The sequence below is a fragment of the Stigmatopora nigra genome, chromosome 22 (assembly GCF_051989575.1).
Source record: "Stigmatopora nigra isolate UIUO_SnigA chromosome 22, RoL_Snig_1.1, whole genome shotgun sequence".
NCBI classification, from domain to species: Eukaryota; Metazoa; Chordata; class Actinopteri; order Syngnathiformes; family Syngnathidae; genus Stigmatopora; species Stigmatopora nigra.
Window position 1 is genome coordinate 8,397,723 of NC_135529.1, and position 17,160 is coordinate 8,414,882.

A 17,160-nucleotide genomic window follows, 5' to 3' on the forward strand; every position below is an offset into this window, starting at 1 on the left:
AGCCAATCCCAACTGACTTTGTGCAAAATCAATTACCTTTATGCATTCAGAAGAGAGAAAATCATTCACAAATATATATATATTATTTGTGAATGTTACGCAATAACACAACAGTACAGCAAACTCTCATAATGCCATTTAATGAACATTGTTTCAAAAAACAAAAGTGCACATATTTAATAATTCTTTCTATTGTGATTTTACAATAGCAGCGGAGCACTTCTGAAACAATGCCGTAATGAGGTAAAGGGAACTAAACAATTTTCTCAACTGAACAAAGTACGAGCTCAACGCTCCATTTAAATAAATTTGACTTATTTAACGCACATCCGCGTGAAACCAAGACTGTTTTCAATATAAATAAATACAAGTTATGTATCAAATAATATACTTTTTTGGTACCTTAGTCACCTTCTAGCATCTCCCCGAAAATCTCTCTTCATAGCAATGACCCCTAGAAAGAAAAGAAATATGGATTTGACTATTCATGAAAAAAAGAAGTATTTCAAGCATCAGAATTATTCATTTGCAAGACAAAATTGTAATAATTTTAAAAATTAACGCATTTTAAGCATGCGTTACATTACAGTGATACCTTGACATACGAGTACTCCAACATACAAGCAATTTGAGATGCGAGTAAACTTCCAAGCAAATATTTGCCTTGAGATAAGAGACAAATTTTGAGATACGAGCATACGAGACAGCCAGGTGGCCGAAATGCTAGCTGCTTATGATTTCTTTCTCGCCGCATTTCCCTCGTGCGAAGATATCTATGAGCTATTACAACCAATAAAAATGTTTTTCCATTGTAATATTGTACTTGGTGTTTCCTCTTCCCCCAGAGGGTGGGTATGATTTAATTTGTATTTAGTTCATTTCCATTGGAAACGTTGATTTGAGATACAAGTAAATCACCATACGAGATTGGTCCCGTAACGCATTGAGCTCTTATCTCAAGGTATGACTTTATACAGTACAAAAACGCAGAATTTGTTGAGTATGTATACGTTTGCATATATTGCGAATACTACTACGAAAGTTGTGTAAAGAACGAGTGAAACTGTTTTGAAGACTGGTTAACAAAAAAGTACTTTACCAGAAGAGGGCACTGTAACACTTCATTCATTCACTTTCATCATTCAGATAATTTTTGGACCCCCCCCAAAAACGATGACTCATGATTACTATTATATTATCAAGTATATATTAAGACATACTATATATTAATATTTTACTTGAAACTTATTTAAGTTGGTCTTATTTTTGCATTTAAATACTTGGCTAGAAAATGTTAATTGTACTGGCTAATCATAAATTAAATGGAATTATTTGTGTATGAAAATTGCCATTTAATAATTCAGGACGTATGAGCTCCAAGTTGAGCCTTTGGCAAAGGTTCAGGCATATCCCCGAATTAATCTCTCATCTTTCATTTCTAAATCAGTGAAGTGCTGAAAATTACCACGTTTGAAGCTGCCCCAATCACAACTACTTCACCTTCAATCATGTACTTCAAAAGAGGAAAAAAAGTGTGAGCGTGAATGCTTGTTTGTTTTCTCACACCCTGCTATTGACTGACAACACCCAGCTGCAGCCCATCGCTGGCTTCAGCTCACCCTTATTTTCCAATTTAATGTGCTGAAAACAACTTGAGCTCGAAAGGTTTTCTTTTCTCCCTTCTAAAACCCCAATCAAAGTTGCAAGAAATAGGTTTGACATTTTTAACACCATGTAATGTTTACTACACAAACCGCTTTGCTGTTTGACAGGAAATATAATTACATTTAACTTGAGGGCTGAACATTTCATGTAGATTTTACATTCAATTCACTTGCCTACCTTTTTGGGTAGAGTTGTTGCCTTATTTTTCCTCAAAATGAGTAACATATTCGCATATTTCCTATACTCTGGCATTTGATACAACAAAAAAGTGGTGTTTTACCTCGGATTGGTCAGGAGCTACTTGAATGAAGAACTGGTATGAAGGAATAGCACAGTGTTGTAGCAGCACTCTTGTAAAATCTCCTCCTTCCGTCCCGGGTTCTGATGGCATGGTGAAGCCATCATTGTTGGTTTGGTCCTCCGACATATTCAGAAACTATCGGTGAAAACAACAAACAAAGTCATTCATACCTTGCTTATCCGGATTTAGCATTCTGCATTGTTATATTGCTGAAGTGGCATTTTTTTAGGGTAAATATCCTTCGTTTTGAAAGATGTAAATACTAATAGCTACTGGTTTTGGTGCTACTGACATGTAGATTTTTAACTGCAAATAAGGACATAATGTTTAGTAGACCAAAATAGTTCAGATCGATAAAGAACAGTAAAATATACTTACATCTTCCAATCTCCAAAGGTCACTGTCGAAGCCCTCAGTCTGCCCATAGGCCATTGCATTATTCAGGAAATCGTTTTCTTTGGTCCTAGTCTAAGGAAAAAGTACTACTATTGCACAAAGATACTCGTAAAAAGAAAGAACATTTTGGAAGAGCATAGAGGTCGTACAGTGTCAGTATCTTGCAAAACTGCAAGAAGTAACCGTATGTACTCTGTTGCAGCTTTAAGGGTGTCTACTTTACTGGGCTTGCGGTCTGGTCGCATCAGTGGTACCATTCGCTTTAAGCGAGAGAACATGGTGTTAAGGTTGCGTATCTGCAAGTTGGAAAAAGAGCGACAATTACTGGGAGGTACCTTTCAGTAGGTGGTGAACTTGAGTCTTATGCCCTTAGGTAGGGACCAGCATAAATAACTATAATTCACCATGAAATCCAGTTTTACTGGTTAAACTAAAATGGACTTGACTTACATCGTCATTAATGGTTTGATGTTAACTTAAAAAAACCTACAACTGGATCAGTCTCTGCTTAAATTGATCAACAAAGAGACATTAAAAGCACAGCCAAAAAGTGCACATCCCCCCTACTGGCTCACTTGTAACTTGCAGGCAATACAGGCACCAGCAAGTCTGCAAATAACAAATACCCTAAAACAGGCACTTTGCAAGAGGGTTGTAATGACATTAAAACAGCTCCAAACAAACAAATGAAAAGAGAAAAAATGGTTTTGTCATGAAGAAAACAAGTCAGAATCACTGCACTGTTTAAATATTACGATCATGTGTTTAATTAGGAGGATGCAATTTTTATTTCCTTCCTTTTGCTAGGCCTAGTTAGTTTGCTGTGCTTTTTTGTGTATAGTTGTAATTGTTAAATAGAGTGGGGCTTGGCATCAGAATTGAAATTTCACGTTTATTCACTCACCCGAAGCCGTTCCTTGGCGTTCACCTGTTCTCGTTTTCTCACACTTTCGTGAAAATCCTCGGCCACTACATAGAAGCCATTTTTGAGTCGTTTAAATTTCTCTATGTTACTATAAACCGGCAGAGCAGATTCTCCGGTCAGACGCTTGAGAACGTCACTCATTAACACACCATCGGGTACTTTCATTTTATCGACTTATATTTGCAATAATTTGCAGTTCCCAGTTGAAGCAAACTATTAAAGTCTCAAGCCGGGCGATCAACGAGAACAAAGGCTATTATTGATGAGGTGGAAGTCGACACCTGTGCAATTACTGATGTAATTTTGCACTCAGCACGAAATCTTGGCGAAATTGCAGTAATAAATAGGAAACTCGGTCCCAATGGGGCGTGTCCTATCGACCTATTCATATCCCAAACCAGGAAGTTATTACTTTCTTCGTAGCCAATCAGCGAATTGACTTGACAGCACCAAGCCCACAAGTCCCGGAAGCTTGAACTTTTTTCCTGGATAATTTACAAAACCCCAACAAAGGCAATCGAGTTATATAAATCCACATATCAATTTTGCAATTTATAATTATTATCCATAGTTAATTCTTCAACAAAAGAAGAACGGCTAAATCAACATCAACTATGTGTTCTACTTTGCTTGGTAACTACTCTCCCGAAATCTCTGATGATCAAGGAAATAAAGTGAGTAACGATCCTAATATTTGTAAAAAATCTATTCAATATGAACATTAAAATGCTTTTATAGACGTGTGCTGAGTGCTCTGTAAGGTTTTACACCGCAAAGAGGGGTCAAACTGGTAACAAGGCTAGTACTTCGTCCCTTGTTGCGCAGAAAATAATAAAATATAAACGGGGCGCTATTCACTTGTAATAAAATAATAATATCACCCTATATTGGTGTGTAATACGCTATTTCCGTTTTTTTTCTCCTTAAATATTATCTCCCGTACAGAAACCGGTATATTTGTTTAAATATACTATTTGTTTAAAGACTGGACATTAAGAGATATTTCTGGTTGAGAAGACATTTTTTCAAAATAAAACCAGGGAACGCGCAATTTTGACGTCATTAGACGTCCAATTTACATTAACTTTTCATTTATTGTTTACCCTTATTTTTATGAACCATTCATTAGTAGGACAATTTCTCTTAATGCTGAAGATGACATTCTTACGATTGAAATGGGGATAGAAACCATGTGTAACATCTATTTTGGAGTTTAGTTGGAGAAGTACTTGGACAACCTTCATCTGGCTGATAAGACACTGATGGATATATCAATAAGATTTCGCCGAGAAATGGACAAAGGCCTTTGCAGAGATACTAACCCTACAGCAGCAGTACGGATGCTGCCAACTTATGTACTCTCAACACCAGATAGAACCGGTACTGCTTTTATTTTTATAAGTTGCCCAATATAATTCATCATTATTGCAAACGGATTGGACATTTCTCAATGCAGTGGACAAGACAGGATATGCAAATTAGCAATATCCTATTTGTCGAACTGATAAGAAGATTTTGATTGCGTATGCGTGTTAAGCCAACACATTTATATATTTACTCTGATTTTATATTGTGTAGCCGTGGCATATTTTGCAGGTGGTACAAATATTTGGTATTCAAAATCAAACAAATACGATTTGCAAACACAAAAGAGTATGACTAATAGCCTGGAGAAAAAAATACCCATCATAAGATAGCTTGATTGCATGTTTTATATATAATAATGAAACAATCAGTTCCTCAATTAACGTGATTGGAGAGTAAAGATGCTAATCTAATTCAATTGTTAGATATCATTTATAGCCTCACTCTGATAACTGTGTAGTGACGGATACGACCTGGAAAAACCCGAAGGCATCGTTTGACATGCCGGCTCGAGGGATTCTTAACTCTTGGTTTTAGAAATGTTTGGCCATGAGGGCATTCAAAGCTCTTCTCAGATGTGCTCCCTTGCTGTGTGCCTCAGGACATATATATGTTAGTCCTTTTTTGTTATAATTTGATCTGCTTTCTCTATTGGTTCACCACAGATATAACATTATGTAGTGTATTTTGAGTGTACTCTGTTTACCCTTCCATTTAGAACAAGGTGAATTTTTGGCACTGGACCTTGGTGGGTCCACCTTCCGAGTACTTCTTGTTACCGTTATGGCTAATGGTGAGCAAAAGGTGAACATGGAAAATCAGATTTATGATATTCCTGAACGTCTCAAGAGAGGCTCGGGTTCGGAGGTAGGATATAACTACACAATTCCTGTATGAATTTATATATAAAACAGAGCTTCTAATAAGAATACAGAAAGTTCGACACAATAGACAATAGATCGTTTCTTTGTGATCTGGCTTAAGTATTAGCTAAAAACACATCTTTGAATAATAATTGTACTTCCGTCAAAACACTATTGCAAGCTGTCTTTGAATATTTTATATTACCTGGTCTGTTAATTGTACCTGTGCTGTTGATCCATTCCCAAGTCTTCAATAATTCTTAAGTCTTCCCGTCAGTTTTAGAGGAAGGCAGATTACACCGCATTTTTCCTAGGAATGAAGACACAATACACTAATGTACACCTTCCTCCTTTTACCTTTCATTTCAATTTCCAGTTATTTGACTATATAGCTGAATGCCTGGCTAATTTCATGGAGAAGTTAGAAATAAAGGACAAAAGGCTCCCCCTAGGCTTCACCTTCTCGTTTCCTTGTCAACAGAGCAAGTTGGACGAGGTGGGTAATGTTCAAGTGTAAATTTAGTAGTCTAATTTGTGCTATGCCGAGAAGCGGCATGACTTCTTAACACCACAGATGAAAAGGCATGACCTTTACTTTTTTTACAATTACTGTTCATGGTAGATGTCACGCAGTCTGTGAAATTGTGTTTAATAAATGTGTAAAAGCACAATGTGTAGGCAGATGTTAAAATATACATTGTTTGTTGAAAAGCTTTATTATACCTGCTTTTTAGAGTATATTGCTCTCTTGGACAAAAGCCTTCAGGGCAACTGGAGTTGAAGGAAAAGATGTCGTCAAACTTCTGCAAAGTTCTGTAAACAAGCGAGGGGTGTGTATTCTGTAAAACCTAAGAATGAGATGGCCATGAACAAAGTAAGGCAATTAAATCTTTAAAAAAAAATGTAAGAAAAGGTTGGAATATATGCCAAAATAATATCTTAGATCACTTAATTTGCTTTTACTGATTGTTTAGCCTAATGTGAAACATCCTTCAGAATCATTTAGTACTTTTTTGCTTGATCTTAACAATTTATGATTTAATTCACCTTCAAGGTCTAATGTACCACCAATATCTAATTGCTATGTGCAACAGCTGCATGCTCTTTAATAACTGAAATTATATGTTAATTTTCTTTCTTATGCTATTGCAGGATATCAGTGTTGACATTATGGCTGTTATTAATGACACAGTGGGAGCTATGATGACCTGTGGCTATGATGATCATAATTGTGAAATTGGTCTCATTGTAGGTGGGTGTTTGTAAATATATTTAGAACAGGAACAGCTGAAAAAAACTTCAGTCCCATCCGTACCAAAAGCTACTGAATTGACATTTGTAATTACGGCGCACATTTTGAAGTGTCCAAGATCAATGTATCACTTAACGAGCAGCTGTCACAGATGTGCAAATTCTAATGTCATGATACAAAAGTGACATTGTTCAGGCCTAACGGATACCAAAGGACTGGGAAAAAAATCTTAATGTCATGTAATAATATCTTGGTGATTGGCTGGTAGATTGCTATTGACATATTGGGCACCCCTGATCTATATTTTTGGAATCATAAATAATTTTGCGTAGGGAAAATAAATGGAAAATGCATTGATTCAATGTGTGTGCTGTTCATAATATTTTGTCATGGATGAGGACACATTTCGCAAGATATTTAATCATTTTGTTTTGTAATAGGAACTGGAACAAATGCCTGTTATATGGAACAAATGAGGAACCTTGAGTTGTTAGATGGTGATGAAGGCCAGATGTGCGTCAACACAGAGTGGGGTGCTTTTGGAGATGACGGTGCCTTGGAAGACCTGCGAACACATTTTGACAAAGAAATAGATGCTGGCTCTCTAAACCCTGGCAAACAGCTGTGAATATATATACCTTTATGTTTCATATACACTTTTTAGACATACAGTGGAATTGCAGTGTTGACCTACTCACATTGATTGCCTTTTTATCTGTTGATTTCCAGTTTTGAGAAGATGATTAGTGGAATGTACATGGGGGAACTGGTACGTCTCATCCTTGTGAAAATGACAAAAGACAAGTTACTTTTCAACGGGAAAACGACAGCTAAACTCCTTATGACTGGAAAGTTCTCCACCAGCTATATATTTTCCATAGATATTGAAAAGTAAGTGGATTTTGCTTCTTTGAAAAACAGAACCATTTCTGCGAAGCAAAGACAATAATATAATAACGATTTCGTTTTTCTTTTTTTTTTTTTTGAGTACAATCATCTGAAATAAATGGCGATAAACACTAAGTACTACACCGACAGCGCGTCCTTGATGACCTTGCCGCCTATTCTTCGCATCATCCAGGAGCTCATTAGTTCTGGCGTGATTGTCGATACACAAACACGTTCGACTAAGTTGGAGCATATAGCACAACTCACTAAGAAGCAAGAGCTTCATAGTCTAATAAAGAAAGGTTTATCTTACAAAAAAAATGTAACCTAATCACAATGACAATTTTTGAGTACTCATTTTGGTAGCCCTATCTTGAAGTAATTCCCATGAATCACCAAAAATGTCTGTTATTAGATTTTTTATTCATTAACTTAAGTTTTTTTTTTAAATCGGGACTTTAACTTATTTCTGAAACAGCACCCCTTGTCGAATCAGTTTGACTTGATACTTGATTTCCCATTTGTTCCATACACAGCAAAGAAGAAGGTGTGTTAAGTGCTGAAAATGTGCTGAAAGGACTTGATTTGAACCCAACCTTAGAGGACTGCATAGCCACTCAGAGAGTATGTCAAATAGTCACTACACGGGCTGCACACTTGTGCGCTGCCACTTTAGTTGCAGTACTCAGACAGATTAGGGACAACAAAGCAGCTGAGAAGTTGCGAGCCACCATTGGAGTGGATGGCTCGGTATATAAAAATCATCATGAGTAAGTTATCCTTTCCACACAATGTGTGATTTAGTACAAACAAGGATGTGATTGGATTTTGGATCATTTTAGACAATTATTGTGATTTATTTATGTAAGTAGTTTGTAAATTCTAATTGTATGGTAGAAAACCACTTGGTCAAAAACCTTTTAGGGATGGGGATCCACTACTTACCCGTAGACCCAAACATTGATGACTGAAATCATATTTTCAGACTTAAACTGTTTTTATTTTAAAAGAGTTAACACCATTTTAGTTGGCTCTATAATTGTTTGACAATATGTCATTATAACAAAGTGGGTACGAACAATTTCTAAGTGAATGACTAATTAGATTTAATGGCTTTCTTATTTTTTCGATTAATTAGGGTTAGGGTTAACCATGAACTTGTTTTGACTTCTAATATTTTGTTTTGTTCCTTCCATTTGCCAAGGTTTTCCAGGCGACTGCACAAGATGGTACGGAGACTAGTGCCTGATTGTGACGTGCGTTTTTTGAGGTCGGAGGTGGGGAGTGGGAAAGGCGCCGCCATGGTAACGGCGGTAGCCTTGCGTCTTGCTGCTCAGAAAGCGGAGCGCCAGCAAATTCTTGATAGCCTCCATTTGAATGAAGAGCAACTGATGGAAGTGAAAAGGCTAATAAGTGAAAATATGGTCCGCGGCTTGTCAAAGAATGCCCGCAATCAAGCGAGCATCAAGATGCTTCCAACATTTGTTGGCTCTACTCCAGATGGATCAGGTAGTCCTGACATACCATTTCTGAATTCACTCCACAATAAAAGAGCACTTTATAACTCTGGATAATAGCTTTTATCTATGCATCGTTGTACCCAATGGGAGGTTATACAAGGTTTATTTTCACAATGTTATTTATGCTTTCAGAGCACGGAGAGTTCTTGGCTTTAGACCTTGGCGGCTCAAGTTTTAGGGTGTTGCTCGTGCGCGTTCAAGGTGACAAGAAGCACGTTGAAATGCACCATAAGAACTACATTATTCCACAGGAGACCATGCAAGGCACAGGAGAAGAGGTGGAGTATATGGATGGTTGCACATGCGGAAAAAAAACTAATATTGGGTGGGCAAACTATTATAAAAATTTGACAGATGGGCGGGGTCAGCACAAGATACGATACATATAGAAAAGTGCATCCGTTAACAGTACATATGAAACAATCAGAAAAAAAGGACTAAACTATTAACATACTCATCATTAAAGTAAAAAGTATCAAGTGCAAAGTAACGTAAAAAGGGATGGATTAAGATATATTAAGATATAATTTAAAAAAAGATAGTTTGTTTTAGGCAATGAATGCTAGATTGAATAGCATTGTAAGCCTTTGCCTTTCTAATTTGCTGATGGAATTTTTAAACATTTCACACCATGCTTCCAGAAAACCTTTTGGTAAATTGGATCGCTTGATCAAGGTCCTCCCACAATAGCTCATTGGGATGTGATTATTAGTTTAGATAAAATTCATTCAAAAAATAAATGAATCACATTTTAGATAAAAAAATCCAAGTATGTGAAAATAATAGCATTTCTAAACCGATCGGTATTAGACAAAAGCATACCACAGACACGGGGGGGGAAAAATAATGCCTCTTTTGAATATATTCGTTTTTAAAACAACTCCTACACTGTACCATGTTGTTTTTTTTATACATTATACCAAGTAGTCAATGTGAGTCAAAAGTTGAAGCATCAATAAAATAAACTTTTCTCTAAACACTCATTTAAACTAGTATAGTTACTTTTAATAATGATTTTATGCTACATTCATACTGATTTTTCATGTATATTTCTGGATGACAGCTTTTTAGATACATTGTTGATTGCATGGCCAACTTTTTGGAAAGGATGGGTTTGAGAGGAGCATCCTTACCTTTGGGATTTACATTTTCCTTCCCTTGTCACCAAACCAAACTGGATCAGGTGAGAGTGTGTCCAATCTTCCTTTGTTCCATCTAAACATAAAATATTATCCATCTGTTTAGTACATGTTGCATTTAAAGGGGAAATATCAACTTGAAAAACATGTCCTTTTTACCCACCAGGGAATTCTACTAAAGTGGACAAAGGGCTTCAAAGCTAGTGGTTGTGAAGGACATGATGTCGTTGCATTACTAAAGGATGCTGTGCGATGCCGTGGGGTCAGTAAACAAAGTATTTCTGTGGATTCTGAGAAGCTTTGGCATGTTTTATCCTTTACAAACTAATATTGAAATAATTTTCAGTTATTTGAGTGAATGTTAGGTTCTAATTTATTGAAAACCTTCTTTTTCAGTGTCACACAACCAAATATATATCTTATATTAATATATATACTCTATGTAACCAAATTGGCAGACTTTATTTCATTTCTTTTTCATGTCATGCTTTGCAAATGAGGTTGATAGACTTTGTTAATTCATTTAGTGCGTCATGAAAATGTTTTTTTCCCCAGAGGGAGATGAATACACTTTCTTTTTCTATTTTTTTTTTCATCTTCTAATTGAAATGACTATAGAAAACGACGGGATTTAATTATGAGACTTCATTTAAAACAACTGCGTACTCGAGGATTAGTGTTATCTCCCGTTGCAGGAATTTGACTTGAGCTTTGTAGCGGTAGTCAACGATACCGTAGGAACCATGATGACTTGTGGCTATGAGGACCCCGAGTGCGAGGTGGGAGTCATTGTTGGTAAGTGTCTTTCTCTTTTGTTATCATTATTCATATTATTCTTTTTAAATCTGAATTTTTGAAAAAAAAACAGTCATTACAGGAATTGTTTTTTTCGAGTTTGTTGTTTATCTTTCTGACCCCGACATACATTTTTCTACAATGTCATAGATTTTTTCCTTTTTCATAACTACCTTATTTTGCTTGTATACAAAAACAATTACATTTAAAACAGCACGCATTGGTACAATTTTCTTTCATTTCCATCAAGTCCTAAAACTCCTGCTATGAACGCCCACTGTTTCCTTTCCCTGATTGTTCTAACTACTCGACCTCCAAGTTGTCAATATTGTGAAGACCTGTAATTTGTTCGCATTGTATTGCCATTTTGAAAGGAACGAATGAATGTGTTATATTTCACATCGATGCTAAATTGAGACATGACATCAATTTCGTTTGGTCAAAATTGCCTTCTGCGTCATGGCCAATGTTCCCTCTAATATTTCGTTGGTCTGGGCAGAAAGACAACTTCCCTAAGCGCACCGAATACCAGTGTGAGCGACATCATTATTGTTCGCTATGGGCACACCAGTATCACACCTGCCATAAGCAGGTGCATGTCAATGTTCCCTCTAATTTTTCATGTAAAACATGCTGTAAGACACGAAAAACATAAGTGTGGACAGAGCTACTGTCAATGGCTGCCACGTAAACGGCGCCATCATGGGGAAAGGGGTAAAAAAATTATACCGTATTTTCACGACTATAAGGCGCACTGTATTATAAGGCACACTGTCTATTTTGGAGAAAATGTAAGACTTTTAAGTGCGCGTTATAGTGGTGAAAATACGGTAATTGCTATTGACTTCCAGGTATGAAGCACTCACTACACAGTCACCTCTAGAGCCAGCCATTGTTGAGGTTTTGGATTTTTTTTTGTATAAAATCTTGCAGTTGAAGAGGAGCTATATGATGGAAGATTTTGTAAACTAAGATGGCATCTGCATATTTGACAGTATTGTTTCAGTTCAGGCGTTTGTGTTTTTTTAATATCCGACAGTGGTGGTTTTTCCTTTTTGGTTTTCAGTTTTTTCCATATATAAGGCGCGCTGGATTATAAGGCGCACTGTCTATTTTGGAGAAAATTTAAGACTTTTAAGTGCGCCTTATAGTCGTGAAAATACGGTTTATATTTTTTTTTTACTGCGCGCCATATGATTGCTGCTGCGCAGAAAAGACGAAAGGAGTGCCCAATTGCGCACACGCGCATCTTAGAGGGAACATTAGTCATGGCTAAAATAACATCCGGCACATGTACAGCCTATTTTGTAGGTGCTGGAATTTGTCATAGTAATTAGTAATATGCTTTAGGATGAATACTTACGCAGCCAGTCTTTTCTTAGCCGCAGGCTATGCAATTTTGCAGTATTAATTGTCAATCATTTTCATGCGTTTCCTACTTCAGGCACAGGGACAAATGCCTGTTACATGGAGGAGATGAGAAATATAGAAATGGTGGATGGCGACGAAGGGCGCATGTGTGTCAATATGGAGTGGGGAGCTTTTGGTGAAAACGGTGAACTAGATTCTTTCCTCACAAACTTCGATCGGCTCGTTGATGCCTCGTCAAGCAATCCCGGAAAACAGAGGTACTGCATATAAAGTACTCCTAATTCCATCATATTGCAGTCCATGGATTTTTTTATCTAGTCACACTGTGGCTTAACATGCTTATCTGTGATTTTTTTAATTATAAAATTCCATTATTTCAAGTAGTCGTTCAAATTCCAAAAACTAATCTTCTCGTGTTGAATTCTATTAAATTGTGATAAGCTGGCACAGTAATGCCACATCACGATATATGTATCCCCTCAAAACAATGGATTGTGTCAGATTGGGTTCACAGAAGTAAGCTTAGATCAAGTGTGGACAAAATTGTGGCAATTTAGGAGGATCTTGATAGAAATCTGATCTTGGGATTTAAAAACACAAAACAAAGAATGGCATGACAAGATCCGAGAAATGTCCAATTTGAGCTGCAGTGTGACAATTAAAACGTTTTCACTAAGACTACCAAACCCAGAAAATTATGTTCATACCCAATTTTTTTCCCCCCCTGGGTTAAGGTATGAGAAGATGATCAGCGGCATGTATCTGGGGGAGATAGTGAGGCATGTTCTATTGGAGTTGACAGAAAAGGGTTTAATGTTTCGAGGAAAACAGTCTGAGAGACTCAAGACCTGGGGCATCTTTGAGACAAAATTCCTCTCACAAATTGAAAGGTAAAAAACTAAAAAATATTCATTTCTTTGTCGGTTATATGTGCAATTGACTTTTCTGGTCTCTTATCAACATATTTTTGTCTTTGTATATTACATGTTTTTATACTTTTGAGCTTTTACGTTACATTTTGAAGGAAATATTCAAATATATATATATATATATATATATATATATATATATATATATATATATATATATATATATATATATATATATATATATATATATATATATATATATATATATATAAACAAAACAAAGAATATATATATATATTTATATATATAAATGTGTATTCCATCTTAAATTTTGGGACATTTAAACACTGGGGATGGTCATTCAAAGTTAAAGTTAAAATTTGATTTACCTGAAATTTTGTTCCTGTGGGCGGTCCGGTGGAGTCAGTATTTAGCGCGTCGGCCTCCCATCTCTGGGGTCCTGGGTTCAAATCCAAGTCCTCCCACGTTGGATTGGATAACTTTTTTCTCCAGGGGCCTGTGTGGGTTTCCTCTGGGTACTCCGGTTTCCTCCAACATTCCAAAAAAAAAATGCATGGTAGGTTGATTGAACACTCTAAATTGGCTCTGGCTCAGAGTCAGCTAGGCTCCACCACCTCCTGCGACCCTAAGGAGGATAAAATGGTTCAGAAAATGAGGTTGTTACTGTGATATATGGTTTGATTGTGCACAATGGGGAAGGTTAGAGCTTGACGTATTTGGAAGTCAACACCTGCATTACAAACAGACTTGAACATTCCCACTTTCATTTTGTACCATCGATTTTGTTTCTGTTTGCTCAAGTGACCGGCTGGCTATGCGTCAGATCCGCTGCATCCTGCAGCACCTTGGTCTTACCGGCTCAACATGTGATGACAGCGTGCTAGTTAAAGAGGTTTGCAGTATTGTCTCCCGCCGGGCAGCACAGCTCTGCGGTGCCGGTTTAGCCGCCGTGGTTGACAGAATGAGACAGAACCGCAACCTGCAGCAGCTCAAGGTTACAGTCGGAGTTGATGGCACTCTTTATAAAATGCACCCTCAGTAAGTAGTAACACTTGGCCTGTAAAAATCTGTCGACAGAAAACCCACCAAACCTCATTTCTTCTCCATCCACAGTTTTGCAGAAGTCATGCAAGAGACCTTGCGCAATTTGGCACCGCAGTGCAAGGTGACGTTCCATAATTCTGAGGATGGAAGTGGAAAAGGAGCTGCACTCATAACTGCGGTAGCCTGCAGAATCAGAAGTAGCACATAATAGCACAGACATATTTTATGTATTTCATCTAACAGCATAGAATATCTACAGTGTCTGCATCATTTATTATCTGCTTTGCAGTAGATTGAATGAGTCTTTCTGTGAACCGACTTTCACATTATGCTTGGCTATTTATAATAAGGCACTTGTTGATCCAGTGCCTTCCTTCATCTAGACTTTTTATATATTATATCTTATGAAATGTTGACTTAAGTACTTCGAGACCAAGCGTGATACCAAATTACAACACTTGACAAATGTAAACAAGCTAGCTAATGTTAATGTTATCCCAGTCAACTATGGGAATCAGGTGGGGGACACTTTGAATTTAGAGCAGGGGTGGGCAAACCTTTCAGGCCCGGGGGCCACATTGACTTAAAAATTTTGACAGATGGGACGGGTCTGCCGGGTTGCCCCTCCTGGCATGATGTCATGATTGTTATCAGCCGTGGCAATTAGGTGATTATGTTTTCCTGGCTATTTAAGCATTATGGTTTTTGTTGAATGGTTGTCGGATCGACTAATTTGTTCCTCTGGTTTGTTCCCCTGAGTTTCCACGTTTGTCATGCCGATCTCTTGACGCCACGCTGCATGTTTCATTTCTGTATCAGTAAGTTTTCAAGCCAAGTTGTTTATGTTAGGTTTTTTTCCCGGTAATTAAACCAAGCAACAAATGCAACGCAACTGTCTCCCCTTTATCCTTCCGCATCTCCGCACCTGGGTTCACTCCTATGCCCCCACCCCCCCCCCGATCGCGGCGCGCAGCGCGACAGGATCGTAACATGCACTAGATACGATACATATAAAAAAGTGCCTCCGTTAACAGTACCTTATGTACTAAGTAACCTCTTTAGTTCTACCGATTGCTGGTACTTTTTGCTTTCTGAGATGTGCATTGTACCATAGACAGATTGACAAGAGTACAGATTCGGTGACACGTAACAATATAATACTGTATTATTAGACGGGTGTTCCAACAACAACATGCGGTGTTAAAAATTACAATTGAGCAATTAGCTAATGAGCCACAATGTTTGCTTCACTTATTTTTACGATCAGACAATATCAAGACATCATGTTCAACATTAAATAAATCATAGACATACTAAACAAACCCAATTAAATACAGTTTACTGAATATTTCGATACATTTTATACACAAGTCCTTGAGTTTTCAGCAATTTCTGTTATGTATTAGCTGGAGGCATGAAAATGTATTTATGCGTGTTGTAGGTTGCCAAAATTGTCCAAACTAAACAGAACACAAGCAAAACTAGGACTTTCAAGCACGCACTTAGGCAAGGTAGTTTTTTCTCCCTTTTTTTTCTTTTCTTTTTTTTAAATAGCACACCGTGCTGTGCTGAACTGCACTTATTGTTGCTGAGAGTGCTTGAACCAATTTTTACAGTTAGATGCAATTACTCTTTCTTCCAGAGTAAGTTATTGGAAAAAAATCATCTTTCTGAATGCAATGTGTTCATTGCAATTCTCCTTCTTTTTCCCCCCAGAACAACCATTTATCTATTAAGTTCACAACCATTTTAGATATAATATTACCAGTACATATGAAACATAAACAGAAAAAAAGACTAAAGTATTAACGTACTAATCACTCATCATTAAAGTCAAAAGTATAAAGTACAAAGCCAAGTAAAAAGGAATGTAATTAGAAATATTAAAATTTCATTTTAAAAAAAGATAGAGGGGCTGTAAAAACAAATAAGTGTGGACAGAGCTACTGCCACTGGCTTCCGCGTGACGGAGCCATCTTGGGGAAAAAAATATTTGGACAACGTCGGCGGGCCGGATTAAGAGGCCTGGCGGGCCGAATGTGGCCCGCGGGCCGTAGTTTGCCCATGTCTGATTTAGAGTCTTCAATCAAGACTATCGTGGATGGTTTGGGATGTGGAAGGACACCGGAGAACCCGGAAAAAACCCATATTGAAAGGTTGGAGCCCACCAAGGATTGAATGGTGGTACTACTGTTACAGATGAAATTATTTTGTTCCAGAAGTGGTTTCGTAATTTGGATTTTTCACAAGTGGAGAGGGATTTTACATGTAAATATTCAAATTTGTTCCTGTCCTCAAATGTACCACCAACTGACCCCTTTAAAATGAACAAAGTGTACCAATTTTAGCTGAAAAGTGAGAAATAACAGAGAAAAGGATTTTTTTACATTATTGAGCCATGAAAATGAATAATAAACATGCAAAACAATTTGTATTGTTGTTGAAAAGCAAGTGCGTCGGTGAGAGAGAAAGAGGCAAAACGTTGACAAAAAGCTGACAAAACATACAAAGATAGTCATTGAATCAATCAGATTTCATGCATCTAATATAATTTCTTTTTTGGTCACTCGTAAAATAATGTCCTTGTTTCCAACATTGCTGCTACAACAATGTAAATGTCCCCTTTTGTGTCACTAATAAAGTCTTTTTTATCCTCAGGTGTTGTTATTCTCCTTTAGACAATTAGAGTTGATTGTTGGGGGAAATTGCTCACCATTTTCATTAACAGTGTAAACATCAATTCATT

General features: G+C 37.0%; 2 protein-coding genes and 1 long non-coding RNA gene across 5 annotated transcripts; 1 reads left to right on the top strand and 2 right to left on the bottom strand.

The window, feature by feature from the left end:
• Positions 1-124: 124 nt before the first annotated feature.
• LOC144215541 (factor in the germline alpha-like) lies at positions 125-3,682 on the bottom strand. Its single transcript, XM_077744558.1, has 5 exons — positions 3,267-3,682; positions 2,512-2,658; positions 2,345-2,434; positions 1,946-2,101; positions 125-454 (listed from the first exon to the last, which is right to left on the bottom strand). The coding sequence occupies exons 1-5, from the start codon at positions 3,450-3,452 to the stop codon at positions 440-442; spliced, it is 594 nt and encodes a 197-aa protein (XP_077600684.1). The 5' UTR covers positions 3,453-3,682; the 3' UTR covers positions 125-439.
• Positions 3,547-15,301, top strand: LOC144215536 (hexokinase-2-like). 2 transcript variants are annotated; one of them, XM_077744546.1, is made up of 18 exons: positions 3,547-3,961; positions 4,505-4,667; positions 5,371-5,519; positions 5,892-6,011; positions 6,250-6,345; positions 6,668-6,767; positions 7,208-7,391; positions 7,497-7,658; positions 8,192-8,425; positions 8,860-9,164; positions 9,308-9,453; positions 10,239-10,358; positions 10,481-10,576; positions 11,010-11,109; positions 12,554-12,737; positions 13,215-13,370; positions 14,172-14,408; positions 14,484-15,301. In XM_077744546.1, exons 1-18 carry the CDS (start codon positions 3,902-3,904, stop codon positions 14,620-14,622), a joined length of 2,751 nt encoding a protein of 916 aa, XP_077600672.1. In that variant the 5' UTR covers positions 3,547-3,901; the 3' UTR covers positions 14,623-15,301. The 2 variants fall into 2 exon arrangements, with proteins under 2 accessions (XP_077600672.1, XP_077600673.1); XM_077744547.1 differs by lacking the exons at positions 4,505-4,667; positions 5,371-5,519 and having other exon boundaries at positions 3,554-3,961.
• LOC144215544 (uncharacterized) lies at positions 5,735-10,508 on the bottom strand. Of its 2 annotated transcripts, none has more exons than XR_013330447.1 (6): positions 10,478-10,508; positions 10,309-10,390; positions 7,466-7,548; positions 7,249-7,332; positions 6,239-6,328; positions 5,735-5,825 (listed from the first exon to the last, which is right to left on the bottom strand). It is a non-coding gene; the product is annotated as an uncharacterized LOC144215544 (long non-coding RNA). The 2 variants fall into 2 exon arrangements; XR_013330446.1 differs by having other exon boundaries at positions 6,239-6,363.
• Positions 15,302-17,160: the final 1,859 nt, after the last annotated feature.